The 17,500-nt window shown below is 45.8% G+C and overlaps 1 protein-coding gene across 2 annotated transcripts in view; it reads right to left on the bottom strand.

Annotated features, from left to right (window-relative positions):
- LOC113591684 (RAS guanyl-releasing protein 2-like) overlaps positions 1 to 17,500 on the bottom strand; it is a 32,825-nt gene that overhangs the window by 5,970 nt on the left and 9,355 nt on the right. For both annotated transcript variants that reach the window (XM_035529983.1, XM_035529984.1), the window contains exons 2-13: positions 14,793 to 14,951; positions 14,589 to 14,691; positions 14,173 to 14,229; positions 13,941 to 14,072; positions 12,901 to 13,051; positions 12,129 to 12,302; positions 5,764 to 5,880; positions 5,280 to 5,561; positions 3,484 to 3,564; positions 3,262 to 3,384; positions 1,371 to 1,486; positions 420 to 561 (exon numbers count right to left, since the gene is read on the bottom strand). In XM_035529983.1, coding sequence (XP_035385876.1) covers positions 420 to 561; positions 1,371 to 1,486; positions 3,262 to 3,384; positions 3,484 to 3,564; positions 5,280 to 5,561; positions 5,764 to 5,880; positions 12,129 to 12,302; positions 12,901 to 13,051; positions 13,941 to 14,072; positions 14,173 to 14,229; positions 14,589 to 14,691; positions 14,793 to 14,859 — 1,545 coding nt within the window. In that variant the 5' untranslated portion in view covers positions 14,860 to 14,951. The remainder of the gene's footprint in view (positions 1 to 419; positions 562 to 1,370; positions 1,487 to 3,261; positions 3,385 to 3,483; positions 3,565 to 5,279; positions 5,562 to 5,763; positions 5,881 to 12,128; positions 12,303 to 12,900; positions 13,052 to 13,940; positions 14,073 to 14,172; positions 14,230 to 14,588; positions 14,692 to 14,792; positions 14,952 to 17,500) is intronic.

Here is a 17,500-nt window from a genome sequence, read left to right as displayed (position 1 = left end):
ACATTCACACACATGCACACACAGGCAGGATGTGGAATAGGCAGCAGAATGTGTGAGGGAGGTTGAGTTCCTGATTTAGATCTTGGTCAGGCACACAGTGTTCAAAACATCTCAACTTTTTTCCACTGGGATTATAGCCAAAAAAAAACCAGGACAGAGGGAGACTGGGAGAGAGAGGGGGAACGATGCCATTTTCTCTTATTAGCTTTACTGCATTTCCCAATAATAATTACAGGAATTGTTCTGCTCCCTGATACACACTAGTGGAATAACTCAGAACAACACAAGCAGGACCCACACTCACAGACACACAACCTTGTTCTGGAACAAGCAGATGAGATTAGCAATCTGTCCTCTCTAATCCCAGTACAGCATGACAGTAGCACCCGTCCCTGTGAAGGTGTAGTAGACATACTCACAAACCCAGTGCAGTGGTCACAGAAGGTGGGCTTCATGTAGGTGGTCTCTGTGAACATGTGTACGAACCCCATCTTACAGTTCAGCAGAGAGCTGGCCTTCATGAAGTAATCAATCATTTCTTCCTTGCTGATCCTCCCGTCCCTTAGACACACACACACACACACACACACACACACACACACACACACACATAAGAAAATGGAATGTAAAAGGAAACACATGTCAGGAAAAAAATAACAAATGGAATAATACAAGACACTGCAGGGAAGACTGTAAAACAGGGAAGTCTGTAAAACAGGGAAGAGTGTAAAACAGGGAAGTCTGTAAACCAGGGAAGAGTGTAAACCAGGGAAGTCTGTAAACCAGGGAAGTCTGCAAACCAGGGAAGTCTGTAAAACGGAAGTCTGTAAACCAGGGAAGAGTGTAAAATGGAAGTCTGTAAAACAGGGAAGAGTGTAAAACAGGGATGTCTGTAAAACAGGGAAGAGTGTAAACCAGGGAAGTCTGTAAACCAGGGAAGTCTGTAAAACGGCAGAGTGTAAAACGGAAGTCTGTAAACCAGGGAAGAGTGTAAAATGGAAGTCTGTAAAACAGGGAAGAGTGTAAAACAGGGATGTCTGTAAAACAGGGAAGAGTGTAAAACAGGGAAGTCTGTAAACCAGGGAAGTCTGTAAAACGGCATAGTGTAAAACGGAAGTCTGTAAACCAGGGAAGAGTGTAAACCAGGGAAGAGTGTAAAACGGAAGTCTGTAAACCAGGGAAGAGTGTAAAACGGAAGTCTGTAAACCAGGGAAGTCTGTAAACCAGGGAAGAGTGTAAAACAGGGAAGATTGTAGACAAGTAGACAATGACTAAGCCCTCAAGACTGAGTGTAAGGACACAAGCTTTGGCAGCAAGTGTGAGGACGGCGGCACTGAGTGTAAAACTCACGTCAACTGCTTAACACTCACTGATTTGTGTCCAACTCTCCAAACTTGCTAAGATAGGGGAAGTTATTCCTGATGATCTCAAACTCCTCACGGGAAATATGGCCATCTCCATCAGTGTCGAAGTTCTTAAACACTGACTGTAGGCACAGACACACGAGACCACTCACTCCACATGTCAACATCAACAACAGCTGAAGCGGACACACCGATTTCTTCAGGGTGACTAAAAAGTTAATTATTTAAAAAACATTATTTGGAAAAACCTTTAGAAATGTCAACTTAGTCAGTGTTCCCTCATTAGCAGCCCCCCTCTTCCCCTCGATAATGATGATAATGATGATGAAATAAATAATAATAATAATAATAATAATAATAACAATAACAATACAAGGATAATAATAATAATAACAATAATAACAATAATAATAATAAATAACAATACAAGGATGGGTAATAATAATAATAATAATAATAATAATAATAATAATAATAATAATAATACACTACTACTACTACTACCAGTAATATTAGTAGTAGTAGTAGTAGTAGTAGTAGTAGTAGTAGTGTATTATTATTATTATTATTATTATTATTATTATTATTATTATTATTATTATTACTGGTAGTAGTAGTAGTAGTGTGATTATTATTATTATTAGTAGTAGTAGTAGTGTTAATAATAATAATAATATTATTATTATTAACACTACTACTACTACTACTAATAATAATAATCACACTACTACTACTAGTACTAATAATAATAATACACTACTACTACTACTAATAATAATAATAATAATTACAATAATAATAATACACTACTACTACTACTACTACTACTAATAATAATAATAATACACTACTACTACTACTACTGCTACTACTAATAATAATAATACACTACTACTACTACTACTAATAATAATAATAATACACTACTACTACTACTACTACTAATAATAATAATAATACACTACTACTACTACTACTACTACTAATAATAATAATAACAATAATAATAATACACTACTACTACTACTACTACTAATAATAATACACTACTACTAATAATAATAACAATAATAATACACTACTACTACTAATAATAATAATAATACACTACTACTACTACTACTACTACTACTAATAATAATAATAATACACTACTACTACTACTACTAATAATAATAATAATAACAATAATAATAATAATACACTACTACTACTAATAACAATAATACACTACTACTACTACTACTACTACTAATAATAATAATACACTACTACTACTACTACTAATAATAATAATAATACACTACTACTACTACTACTAATAATAATAATAATACACTACTACTACTACTACTACTACTAATAATAATAATAATAACAATAATAATAATAATACACTACTACTACTAATAATAATAATAATAATACACTACTACTACTACTACTACTACTACTACTACTAATAATAATAATAATACTACACTACTACTACTACTACTAATAATAATAATAATAATACACTACTACTACTACTAATAATAATAATAATAATAATACACTACTACTACTACTAATAATAATAATACACTACTACTACTACTAATAATAATAATAATAATACACTACTACTACTACTACTAATAATAATAATAATAATAATACACTACTACTACTACTAATAATAATAATAACAATAATAATACACTACTACTACTACTACTACTAATAATAATAATAATAACAATAATAATAATAATAATACACTACTACTACTACTACTAATAATAATAATAATAATAATAATACACTACTACTACTACTACTACTAATAATAATAATAATAATAATAATACACTACTACTACTACTACTAATAATAATAATATTACGGTCCGTACATCAACCATCTTCTCAATGTGCTTGCTGATGAGGGCAGGATCTGCTTTAGGCTTCACAGCAGCGACCCACTCATCAATCACCGACAGTCGCTTAGGCGCTGGGCTGGGGGAGGGGCTTGAGTTCTGCTCAGCCAATCACAAATAAGAAAAAGTGCATTAGAACATGAAGGATGGTTCTGTAAGGAGAACGGCACGTGATTGGTCAGTGATGGAAGAGCTTACGGCAGGTTTGGTGCTTCTTGGCTCCCTCTGCAGAGAGAGCTGGTAGATCTCATCCTCTGTGTGATACTGGTCCAGTGATACCTACACACACACACACACACACACGCACGCACACACGCACACGCACGCACGCACATGCACACACCAAGCTGAATTTGTGTGGTCCATTTAGACCAAATGCAAAAATGAAAAAAGTAACTGAAGTTTCCAAAGAACTCTCAACACTGGTCCATTATCACATTGGTCCATTAACACACTGGTCCAGAACTGGCTGTGTGTTATGTGTTAATTAAACCGAATTCTATATGAGTTCACGTTCTTAAAAGACATGCTAGAAAACACATGTTCAGCACAGCCAGAACATAAAGGAGAATGCAGATGTTGGACACAGACACACAGACACACACAGAGAGACACACACAGAGACAGAGAGACACACAGACACACACAGAGAGACACACACAGAGACAGAGAGACACAGACACAGAGAGACACACACAGAGACAGAGAGACACAGATACAGAGAGACACACAGACACAGAGACACAGACACACAGACACAGACAGAGAGACACAGACACAGAGACAGAGACACACACAGACACACAGAGACACAGAGACAGAGACACAGAGAGACACACAGACACACACAGAGAGACACACACAGAGACAGAGAGACACAGAGACAGAGAGACACAGCTCTGATCTCACGACCAAGGTCCCAGCCTTAGCAAGATTTTGGACAAATTTTTTTGGGGGTCGTCCGGAAACTGTTCTGACAAAGTGTTCAACACTTCAGGTGCAGAAAAAGAGACCTCAGACAAGCTGTTCCCAGCTGGGGGGGGTTCTCTACTGGGGGACGCTGGGTGAGCTGAAGATCTCCTTATAGTTTTAGAAAAAGGAGTCCAGAAGGTGTGGGGTCAGGGTTAGGGTCAGGGGTCAGACTCCGTGTCCATGTTTCTGATGTTACAACGTTACGTCCTCTGTGGACAGCGGGACGAAGCTCTGTCTCATCTCTTATGCTGATTGTGGTTGTCTGAAACAGGGCATCAAAGTAGAGTGAAGTACTGCACAGAGGGTCAGCAGGGATAGCCATGTTATTTACAGAAGATGATGTCCTTTTAGGGGTGTGTGGGTGTGTGTGTGTGTGTGTGTTCACAGACGGAAGTGGAAGTGCTCCTGATGTCACATGAAAATATCTCTCTCATGACATGCAAACAGACACACTGCAGTGAGCCTTTATAGTTCATCATCCCAAACGTCTTTATCAGGACAGCACATCCCCACACACCAGTGATCCGGTACACATAACACTAATATCCTGTGTGTACATGCAAAACCATGAACACGGCCAGGATGGGTGGCATTTATCAGTCTTCCTCTGTGTGTGTGTGTGTGTGTGTGTGTGTGTGTGTGTCCCACATTAACACACCCTGGACATTTGCAGCTTAGTTACCCCTCTGTGCAGAGACAAAAAAAAAACATGCCCCTGAAAGCGTGTGTGTCAGTGTGTGTGTGTTTAGTGTGTGTGTGTGAGAGAGAGATCATTACATTCAGAAGACTTATCTGTCCAGTAAACATTTAACATGATTAGTGTTTAGTACAGGGACATTAAAGCTTGTCATCCTGATCGCTTTACTGAAACGATCTCAACGCTGAGGTTTTCAAACCAGGCTTAAACACACGTCAATCCACACACACACACATACACACACACACACACGCGTGCGCACACGCACGCACGCACGCACATGTCCAACCTCCTCTACAGCTATAGGCCAAGCAGCAGGTCTCACCGTGAGCAGGTTGAGGAGGTCTGTGTTGGCGTCGATACTGGGCGGCGTGTTCTGGACCAGCGCCAGCTCCTGCAGGATGGCGTACAGCTGCTGGGTCTTGGCCATGTTCACCTGGGTTTTCTCTGGGTCATTCCAGTCCGGCAAGGCCACATGCACAGCGATGAGATCCTTCAGGTGCACGCCCAGGATCGGGAAACGGAACCCGACACACTCGGAGAACCGACGCCGGTAGCGACTGTAGTTCCCACAGGATGTGACCAGGTCCACCAGATCATTAAAGACCTGAGACACACGGGAAAGGAACGGAGAGAGAGGTTAAAACAGACAGAGATGGTGATGGTGTTCTGGAGGTGGAGATGGTAGTGGTTGTGTGGTGGAGAAGGTGGAGGTGTGGTGGAGATGATGGTGTTGGTGGTTGCATAATACCGACGGCAGTGGTATAGGTGGTGTTTGAGGTTGGAGTTGGAGGTGGAGGTTGGAGCACCTTGTGGGTGTCGTTGCTGACGTGGGCATGTGTGTCTTTGAGGCGAGAGATGGAGCTGTTACTAAGGCCCCCGACCACGGCCATCAGAGTGTTGAAGTTCTGTAGCTGGAGCAGTTTCTACAGAGAGAGCGAGAGAGAGAGAGAGGGAGAGAGAGAGGGAGGGAGAGAGAGAGAGAGAGGGAGGAGAGAGAGAGTGGAGAGAGAGGGTAGGGGGAGAGGGAGGGAGAGAGAGAGAGAGGGTAGGGGGAGAGGGAGGGAGAGAGAGAGAGAGAGGGTAGGGGGAGAGGGAGGGAGAGAGAGAGAGAGAGGGTAGGGGGAGAGGGAGGGAGAGAGAGAGAGAGAGAGAGAGAGAGAGAGGGTAGGGGGAGAGGGAGGGAGAGAGAGAGAGAGAGAGAGAGAGAGAGGGTAGGGGGAGAGGGAGGGAGAGAGAGAGAGAGAGAGAGAGAGAGAGAGGGTAGGGGGAGAGGGAGGGAGAGAGAGAGAGAGAGGGGGAGAGAGAGAGAGAGAGAGGGAGAGATGGTAGGGGGAGAGGGAGGGAGAGAGGGAGGGAGAGAGAGAGAGAGAGAGAGAGAGAGGGTAGGGGGAGAGGGAGGGAGAGAGAGAGAGAGGGTAGGGGGAGAGGGAGGGAGAGAGAGAGAGAGAGGGTAGGGGGAGAGGGAGGGAGAGAGAGAGAGAGAGGGTAGGGGGAGAGGGAGGGAGAGAGAGAGAGAGAGAGAGAGAGAGAGAGGGTAGGGGGAGAGGGAGGGAGAGAGAGAGAGAGAGAGAGAGAGAGAGAGAGAGAGAGAGAGAGGGTAGGGGGAGAGGGAGGGAGAGAGAGAGAGAGAGAGAGAGAGAGAGAGGGTAGGGGGAGAGGGAGGGAGAGAGAGAGAGAGAGAGAGAGAGAGAGAGAGAGAGAGGGTAGGGGGAGAGGGAGGGAGAGAGAGAGAGAGAGAGAGAGAGAGAGGGTAGGGGGAGAGGGAGGGAGAGAGAGAGAGAGAGAGGGGGAGAGAGAGAGAGAGAGAGGGAGAGAGGGTAGGGGGAGAGGGAGGGAGAGAGGGAGGGAGAGAGAGAGAGAGAGAGAGAGAGAGAGGGTAGGGGGAGAGGGAGAGAGAGAGAGAGAGAGAGGGTAGGGGGAGAGGGAGGGAGGGAGAGAGAGAGAGAGAGAGAGAGGGTAGGGGGAGAGGGAGGGAGGGAGAGAGAGAGAGAGGGTAGGGGGAGAGGGAGGGAGGGAGAGAGAGAGAGAGAGAGAGAGAGAGAGGGTAGGGGGAGAGGGAGAGAGAGAGAGAGAGAGAGAGAGAGAGAGAGAGAGAGGGAGAGAGAGAGAGGGAGAGAGAGAGAGAGAGAGGGTAGGGGGAGAGGGAGGGAGAGAGAGAGAGAGAGAGGGTAGGGGGAGAGGGAGAGAGAGAGAGAGAGGGAGAGAGAGAGAGGGAGAGAGAGAGAGAGAGAGAGAGGGTAGGGGGAGAGGGAGAGAGAGAGAGAGAGGGAGAGAGAGAGAGGGAGAGAGAGAGAGAGAGAGAGAGGGTAGGGGGAGAGGGAGAGAGAGAGAGAGAGAGAGAGAGAGGGTAGGGGGAGAGGGAGGGAGAGAGAGAGAGAGAGAGAGGGTAGGGGGAGAGGGAGAGAGAGAGAGAGAGAGAGAGAGAGAGAGAGGGTAGGGGGAGAGGGAGGGAGAGAGAGAGAGAGAGAGGGTAGGGGGAGAGGGAGGGAGAGAGAGAGAGAGAGAGAGAGAGAGAGAGGGAGAGAGAGAGAGGGAGAGAGAGAGAGGGTAGGGGGAGAGGGAGGGAGAGAGAGAGAGAGAGAGAGAGAGGGTAGGGGGGAGAGGGAGAGAGAGAGAGAGAGAGAGAGAGAGGGAGAGAGAGAGAGAGAGAGCGAGAGAGAGAGGGTAGGGGGAGAGGGAGAGAGAGAGAGAGAGAGAGAGAGAGAGAGAGAGGGTAGGGGGAGAGGGAGGGAGAGAGAGAGAGAGAGAGAGAGGGTAGGGGGAGAGGGAGAGAGAGCGAGAGAGAAGACACCCCCTCCATCTCATATTTGTCTTTTCATGTCCAGATAATTTATCACAATATATCATATTTTCTGTAAATGAAATTACATTTTCTGTAAATCTTCTGTAACATAGAGCTGTTGTACATGGTGTACAATGACACCTCCGTGCGTGGAGACGCTACTGAATCTGTCCACAGCGGTGCCGTGTTACATGTCTAACTTTTGTATGGGAGGGGTCTGATTAGCTAAATGAACCGGGTCGTTAGCTAGTTAGCTGGCTAATGCTAACACACGTTCCACTGACATTTAGCGAGTTAAAGGTAGAATGTGTGTATTAGCAGTTAGCTACAATACCTAGCTGCTGGACACATTTTGTCGTTGCTGGTCAGTTGTTCTCCGTTCTGTGATGTTGATGTGATGCCCTAACAAAAGGCATCATCCAGATGGCGTACGAGTCCATGACGTACACGTCATCTAAATGACATACGTGTCCGTGACATACGTGTCTGTGATGGAAAATGCGGCCCTGCACGTTTTCCACACACTGACATAAACGACCTTTTTGTTGTCATCAAACATTATATATCATCTTATTTCCCACACACACACTCACACACACTCACACACACACGCACACACACACTCACACACACAGACACACTCACACACACAGACACACTCACACAGACACACTCACACAGACACACTCACACACTCACACACACACACACTCACAACATACACCCCATTACACTAGAAACTATTATCAAGAATCAGAAAGATCATCAGATTTGTTTTAATCAAATGAAATAACAGTTTAGGATCTTTTGTATTTCTGAGTGTGAAACAGTTTTGTAATTGACTGTAAATCTTCAGTCAGTGTCAAGACTTTCCAGTAATCCAGTAACAATCCTGCATGTTCTGTGAAATAAAACCAAAAGAAATCTTTCTGGAGAAATAATACTAAAGACATGAGACATAAACTAATGACAAGGTTTAGGGGTTAGTGTTAGTGTTAGCATTAGGGTTAGGGTAAGGGTACAGGGCTAGCGTTAGCATTAGGGGTTAGGGGGTTGTATTAGGGGTTAGGGGTTAGTGTTAGTATTAGCATTAGAGTTAGGGTAAGGGTATAGGGTTAGCGTTAGCATTAGGGGTTAGGGGGTTGTATTAGGGGTTAGGGGTTAGTGTTAGTATTAGCATTAGGGTTAGGGTAATGGTATAGGGTTAGCGTTAGCATTAGGGGTTAGGGGGTTGTATTAGGGGTTAGGGGTTAGTGTTAGTGTTAGCATTAGGGTTAGGGTAAGGGTACAGGGCTAGCGTTAGCATTAGGGGTTAGGGGGTTGTATTAGGGGTTAGGGGTTAGTGTTAGTGTTAGCATTAGGGTTAGGGTAAGGGTACAGGGCTAGCGTTAGCATTAGGGGTTAGGGGGTTGTATTAGGGGTTAGGGGTTAGTGTTAGTATTAGCATTAGGGTTAGGGTAAGGGTATAGGGTTAGCGTTAGCATTAGGGGTTAGGGGGTTGTATTAGGGGTTAGGGGTTAGTGTTAGTATTAGCATTAGGGTTAGGGTAAGGGTATAGGGTTAGCGTTAGCATTAGGGGTTAGGGGGTTGTATTAGGGGTTTAGGGGTTAGTGTTAGTATTAGCATTAGGGTTAGGGTAAGGGTATAGGGTTAGCGTTAGCATTAGGGGTTAGGGGGTTGTATTAGGGGTTAGGGGTTAGTGTTAGTGTTAGCATTAGGGTTAGGGTAAGGGTATAGGGTTAGCGTTAGCATTAGGGGTTAGGGGGTTGTATTAGGGGTTAGGGGTTAGTGTTAGTATTAGCATTAGGGTTAGGGTAAGGGTATAGGGTTAGCGTTAGCATTAGGGGTTAGGGGGTTGTATTAGGGGTTAGGGGTTAGGCATTCAGGGTTTTAGTGCAGAGAACCTGTTGAAGCTCAGTCCAAGTTTGTATTTGTATTGTAATGACAGAGGTGCTTGGGGGGGGGGGGGGGGGGGGGGCCTTGTTGACCTTGTGACCTTCTTCCTGTTTTCCCCAGGACTTCTTCACAAAGGCAAACAAGGATAGGTGGTGCGACTAACACTCTAGCGCTATAATACTTTCGAACACACAGATTAACTCAGAAATGGTGGACATTTAATAGCAACCCCCCATAAGTAGTAACAATATTCAAATAAACCCAACAAAGCATCACACTTCTGGTCACACAACGCTACAGCAGTAAAAGCGTTCACAACAGGGGACTGTGAGCAAAGTAAATCAAAATGGAGACTCGGCGGTCTCTCTCTCCCAGTCCATAGCTCACTCCAACGGTCCCCTTAGGTAGATTGGAAAACGAAGCTCGTAAATCCCTCAGGAAAGGTCCATCGCCAGTCAGTAATACCCCGGGGTAGGGAAAAATATCCAACACCTCCAGGAATGTTTCCACTGTGTGAAAGTAGAGGGAGAAGATGCGAACGTTTCCCTTGGTGAAGTCCCATGAACTCCGAAAAAACCTTTTCCCCTCGGCCGTGAGATTCCCTCTTTCATTGTTAACCATCATCAACATCTTGCTCATTTGATCAGCTACAGCCATCAGCTCCAAGAGGCACGAGCCCTGAACTCATGTGCCACGCCCCCTCATTACGAGGTATACCACGCCCCCTCATTACAGGGTATGCCACGCCCCCTCATTACAGGGTAACACCATCTCAAACCAACAAAAGGGAAAAAGATTGATACACATGTACGTTTTAACCAATGTGATCATTACAGCCTTGGCGCTGACCTTAGGCACCATCCTAGTGATTTGGGCTGCCTGGATTACAGTAGAATGATAAATCTTGGAAAGACAGAGAGAAAGAGAAAAACAGAGAGAGGAAGAGAAAATACGCTCCACATATTACATTTAATCTTTCTCCAGATCACACACACACACGTGCAGACACACCACACTGTGAAGCCTATGTAGGATGTGGTTGTGTGCACGTGCGTGTCTGTGTGTGTGTGCGTGTGTGTGTGTGTGTGTGTGTGTGTGTGTGTATATGCGTGTGTGCATGCATGTGTGTGTGTGTATGAGTGTATGCGTGTGTGCTTGTGTCTCTATGGGAGACATCCTATGCCCTTCAACCCACTCACACACCCCCTGCCCCAAAAAAATCAATCGAGCCACAGCTGCTCCAACACACACACACACACACACACACACACACACACACACACACACACACACACACACACACACAGACTTTATTGAAGCCAAACATGAATTGAATCCTTTTTGCAAAGCACAGAGAGTTAATTGTGTAAACCCCAAAAGGCTTTTCTCTAACAGAGGATCAGTGTTAATGTACTATTAACGCCCCCAGCAGGAGGGGGGGAGAGGTGGAGAGGAGAGAGGGGGAGAGGTGGAGAGGAGAGAGGGGGAGAGGTGGAGAGGTGGAGAGGGGGAGAGGTGGAGAGGTGGAGAGGGGGAGAGGTGGAGAGGAGAGAGGGGGAGAGGGGGAGAGGGGGAGAGGTGGAGGGGGGAGAGGGGGAGAGGTGGAGAGGGGGAGAGGTGGAGGGGGGAGAGGGGAGAGGGGGAGAGGTGGAGGGGGATAGGTGGAGGGGGAGAGGGGGAGGGGGGAGAGGGGAGGGGGGAGAGGGGAGGGGGGAGAGGGGAGAGGGGGAGAGGGGAGAGGTGGAGAGGACTCCAGGCACTGATAGAGGACACCCACTGGCCCAAAAACCCTGAGAGCAACCAGCCAGTAGAGAACATCAGTATTTCTACTTGTCCACACCAGCAGGAAATGCAGAGTTACACAGAACACACATCACATGCATGGGACGCCTTAAAGCCCCACCGTGCAGAGGACAGAAACACAAGGTCATTCAGAGGTCAACACACTAACAGTTCCCTCCCGTGTTAATCTGACACCATCTAGAAACTGCAAGGTCACCAACACCTGGATTAGCAGATGTTCTGATCGTCCTGCAGATATGATGTTTACGCTCCATTCAGTGGGCAGTTCTCATTTCAGCAGAGACACACACATCAATGTCTAAAAATCCCTAACCCTGCATTCACACAGGTGGTTTAGTCCAGCACAGACACGCTGTGCCATGATTGGACATGACCAAACGGAAAACAATCCAGACAAAACAGGAAGCAGCATGGGACAATCCAGTAAACACAACATACAAGCTGAGTTTTGTTTTAACTATTTAAAACAATGTAGTGTTTATATTGCTTTACATTTTGAGGAAACGGAACTTTAAATAAAAATGATGAGAGATTATTTTTCAGTTGTTTACCATTTCAAATTTCAAAAAAGATGCTGGACATCTGTTTCACAGTAGAGTAACATGATCTGATGTCTACACCAGCTAACACACACACACACACACACACACACACACACACACACAGGTGCGATGGCGAGGTGTGACAGACCTGGGCCACGCAGATGAAGTGGCACAGGACAGCGGCACGCTGTTGGACCGTGGGTTTGCTCAGAACCATCAGCTGGATCCAGCGGGACACACTGTTGAACAGGGAGATGAAGCGCTCCAGGATCGGGTTGTCCACTGTACAGCCATGTCTCACGAAACTATGGTAGTCCTGGAACTACAGAGAGACAGTGTTTTACACACACGCACGCACGCACGCACGCACGCACGCACGCACGCACGCACGCAAACACACTCACACGCACGCACGCACGCACACGCACACACACACACACGCACGCACGCACGCACGCACGCACGCACGCATGCACACACACACACACGCACGCACGCACGCACACGCACACACACACTCGCACACACATACTCGCACACACATACTCGCACTCGCACACACATACTCGCACGCACGCGCACGCACACACACGCACGCACGCACGCACGCACGCAAACACACTCACACGCACACGCACTCGCACACACACACACACACGCACGCACGCACGCACGCACGCACACACACACGCAAACACACTCACACGCACGCACGCACACGCACTCGCACACACACACTCACACGCACGCACGCACTCGCACGCACGCACGCGCACGCACGCACACACGCTCACATGCGCACGCACGCGCACGCACACACACGCACACACGCTCACACACACACTCACTCACACGCACACACACGCGCACACACACGCGCACACACACGCACACACTCACATGCGCACGCGCACACACACCATTATCTTGCAGAAGGACTTGTACTCCAAGTAGGTGAGGTGTTCGGCGAGTTCGGAGGAATCCAGATGATCAAACAGGAGAGACATCTTCCTCTTCTTGGACAGGGACGTGACGCGCTGGGTCACCTGACGCTTCCACTTATACGACGGCCTGCAAGGGACAAAAAGGACAATCCCCCACAAAACCAGAACCAACTCGAAACATTCATCTCCACACTTGGTTATGAAACATCCAGACCCCAACTGACACATGAATCACTTCTAGATATTAGAGACCCTTCTCAAGATATAACAGCCCCTTCTCTATATATAACAGCCCCATGTATATCTCTTGATATAACAGCCCGTTCTCTAGATATAACAGCCCCATGCATATCTCTTGATATAACAGCCCGTTCTCTAGATATAACAGCCCCATGCATATCTCTTGATATAACTAGACACTTTTTCTAGTTTCTTTTTTAAGATCTGCTTGAGTCTAGTTCTATCATTTTGGGAGGGTTCAATTGTACAGAGGTTTGTATGTGACAAATGTGTGTGTGAGTATGTGTGTGTGTGTCTGTGTGTGTGTGTCTGTGTGTGTGTGTATGTATGAGAGAGTGTGTATGTGTGTGAGTATGTGAGTATGTGTATGTGAGAGAGTGTGTGTGAGTGTGTGTGTGTGTGTGTGCGTGTAAGTGTGAGTGTGTGTGTAAGCGTGTAAGTACAAGTGTGTGTGTGTAAGTGTACTTACACACTCTATGTTTATGTAAGTGTGTGTGTGTGCGCGTGTAAGTGTACTTACACACTCTATGTTTATGTAAGTGTGTAAGTGTGTGTGTGCGCGCGTGTGTGCGTGTAAGTGTACTTACACACTCTCTATGTTTATGTAAGTGTGTGTGTGTGTGTGCGCGTAAGTGTACTTACACACTCTCTATGTTTATGTGTGTAAGTGTGTGTGTTTGCGCGTGTGTGCGTGTAACTGTACTTACACACTCTATGTTTATGTAAGTGTGTGTGTGTGTGTGTGTGTGTGTGTGTGTGCGTGTAAGTGTACTTACACACTCTCTATGTTTATGAGCTGGCTCTCCTTCTCATTGCCTTCTGTGTTGAGTTTCTCCCTCAGATCTCTAATTTGTTCAGCTAAAGCTGGATTGAGATTAAACTCTACAGGAAACTCTGAGATCCAGAACCTACAGATAGAGAAGCAGATAGAGAAGATAGATAGAGATATGAGAGAGAGAGAGGGAGAGACAGAGAGAGAGACAGAGAGAGGCAGACTGCGGCTCTTACTTGACCAGGTGGCAGATCCGAGTCCTGACCTCAGGCGTGGCGCTCTCCTCCTGAGACCTAACGCTTCGTTAAGACTCGTTAACCCCATTTACGCATGAAACAATTACTGGTCATCTGACAGTAGGACACTTACTCCACTTTACTCTCGCTGTGTTTAGGCCAGAAACACAACCACGTAAACAAATAAAACCTTCCCAGCATGCAACTGTAACCCCTCCCACTCCAGTGACCCATACTACATACTAAGATTAATCCTAATCCAGTAACTCGATACTTTTCATATTAGTTTCACTGTACTTGGTGAATAGTTCATCATAGCTGTTGATTTAACTACCCCAGGGGTAATAACTAAAGGGTAATAACTACACAGAGGTCTGGAGGTGGAGAGCTCATCTGTCCATCCGGGTGAAGGATACTTCAACAGGAGTTTTCTTGCCAGATCATGTGAGGGCAGGTACCAGGGGTGCATCATCAGAAACATCCGCACTAAAGACCCGTTCTGCAGACTCCCTGCGTCATCTGGATAAAAAGCAACGCAACACTGCACTCAGCTGACTTCAGTTCACAGCCTGGTAACCTCGGACACATTCCAGTAAAGACTCAGTGGTCATGGCACTGACCAAACGCCTGGACACACGCCTCCACCAGATCGTCCACCGTGGCCGACCCCGCTGACAGGGCCTCCATCTCTCTCGCTCTGTGTGCGTGCGTCTTCTCGCTGTCTCCCTTCCTCCTTCTATCCCTCCTTTCTTGCTCTTCTCTCGTCACTGCTCTGCTCCCTAAAAGGGAGCAGGACAGCAAGAATCACATATTCATGAATTCGCTCGTCTTTGGTGCACATGGCTAACAAAGACTGACTTTAGGTTCCAAAGGATCACACGATTAATCCGGCCCTCGTTTACAATGCAGATATGACGCATATCAAATTAAGAACGTTTATGCAGGGTAACCCTAATCCACCACACGCTGGGAATGGTTTAGTGTTATATTATCCACCACACGCTGGGAATGGTTTAGTGTTATATTATCCACCACACGGTGGGAATGGTTTAGTGTTATATTATCCACCACACGCTGGGAATGGTTTAGTGTTATATTATCCACCACACGCTGGGAATGGTTTAGTGTTATATTATCCACCACACGCTGGGAATGGTTTAGTGTTATATTATCCACCACACGCTGGGAATGGTTTAGTGTTATATTATCCACCACACGCTGGGAATGGTTTAGTGTTATATTATCCACCACACGCTGGGAATGGTTTAGTGTTATATTATCCACCACACGGTGGGAATGGTTTAGTGTTATATTAGCCACCACACGGTGGGAATGGTTTAGTGTTATATTATCCACCACACGCTGGGAATGGTTTAGTGTTATATTATCCACCACACGCTGGGAATGGTTTAGTGTTATATTATCCACCACACGCTGGGAATGGTTTAGTGTTATATTATCCACCACACGCTGGGAATAGTTTATAAGAAGAGTTATATAAGAAATCCTTTTTCCCCTCATAAATATAGTTTCAAATATTGTGAGAAAATTGAATCATGACTCCAGTATCATTACACCCCTAACAGTGTGTGTCTTCGATATGAGTAAACATCTCTAAACACCTCATCTAATATAATGTAAATGTTTTCCCAGTACATGCATGTCCACTGTATGAGTACTGAAGCCTTTTAAAAGAGGTTGCCTGAACTCTATTAACCTTTTTGATATGAATGTGTGTGCACGTGTGTGCGTGTGTGGTGTGCATGCACGTGTTTGGGGTTATTACAGGTCTTTCATAAAAGTGCTGTCTTACTGTAATACCATCAGAAATAAACAAATCATCTGGCCACAAGAAGTGGTGTCTTCAGTATAGACACTTGAGATGGTTCCACAGGAAGTGGTGTTTTCAGTACAGACACGTAAGATGTTCCACAGGCAGTGGTGTCTTAAATTAAGACACGTGAGACGTTCCACAGGCAGTGGAGTCTTAAATTAAGACACGTGAGACCGTTCCACAGGCAGTGGAGTCTTCAATAAAGACACGTGAGATGTTCCACTGGCAGTGGAGTCTTAAATTAAGACACGTGAGACGTTCCACTGGCAGTGGAGTCAGTAAAGTGACATGAGACTGTTCCACTGAGCTGAACCTGACATGTTCAGTAATAGTTTAGTAATAGTTTATTTTTCAGTATAATGTGTCCTCAGAGCTAAAGCAACTACAACTACAGCCCTGGCCAATTCTCTGGGCCGGCATGTGCTATTTCTGGCTCATGTGAAAATAAACCAGTCATGTACAGCTTTCAGATAGTCATGGAAACACGTACGTACACACACACACACACACAAACATAACAGACACGCTGTCACGTCTTCAAACCCTCAACCACAGAAACCACAATCCAATACTTCCTTCTGCAGATAGACCTTTGTTCAGGGTACTGGCCTCTGCCTGCACTGGAGAGACAAGGAAACACACACACACACACACACACACACACACACACATACACAGACCACCATGCACACTTAGTGTTTAATGTAAGTTTATGGGCAAGATACCATGGCAACACCACCAAACCCCCACTCCACACTCTCTCTCACACACACACATGCTGAAGATCAGACCTGCACCAGCTGATGACTGACAGATCACTGAATCATTGGTTTGAGAGAGAGGAACCTCTCTCCACTGGTCCTGCTCTCCACGTACTGCACGGAGGATGCAGACAGCTGAGGTACATGAGAGAAACCCAGAGGAACCAGACCATCCGCTCAGAAACATCGCTCGACTGAAGGTATCAACAGTGTCAGCAGTTTGTGAAAGTGGTGTGTGAGGTTTTAATGGTGTGATCTCCAAAAGAGTTTGAATGAGTCAGTTTAACAGCTCGGGTATATGGAAGAGTGCTGACACACACACACACAGTCACACACACTCGCACACACATATATATGCATGATACTGCTCTTATGGTAAATGCCAGCCCCATGTGTTTGTAGTAACGTCATCTCACTAATGCGCAGACAAACCCCAGAAGGCCAGAAACCATCTGCCACAGTCAAATCCAGCACTGACCAATCACCTTAAAGGCCTCAGGAACATGAATACAGAAAACACTGAGAGAGAGAGAGCGAGAGAGAGAGAGAGGGAGAGAGAGAGAGAGAGAGAGAGAGAGAGAGGGGGAAAGAGAGAGAGAGAGAGAGAGAGAGAGAGAGAGGGAGGGAGGGAGAGAGAGAGAGAGAGAGGGTGAAAAATCTCACACGAAATTTGAAAACATGCATACACACACCCTTGTTTGGTGATGGTGAGGAGGCACTGCAGTGGTGTGTG

The sequence above is a fragment of the Electrophorus electricus genome, chromosome 9 (assembly GCF_013358815.1).
Source record: "Electrophorus electricus isolate fEleEle1 chromosome 9, fEleEle1.pri, whole genome shotgun sequence".
NCBI lineage: Eukaryota > Metazoa > Chordata > Actinopteri > Gymnotiformes > Gymnotidae > Electrophorus > Electrophorus electricus.
This window is presented reverse-complemented; position numbering and strand designations above follow the sequence as displayed.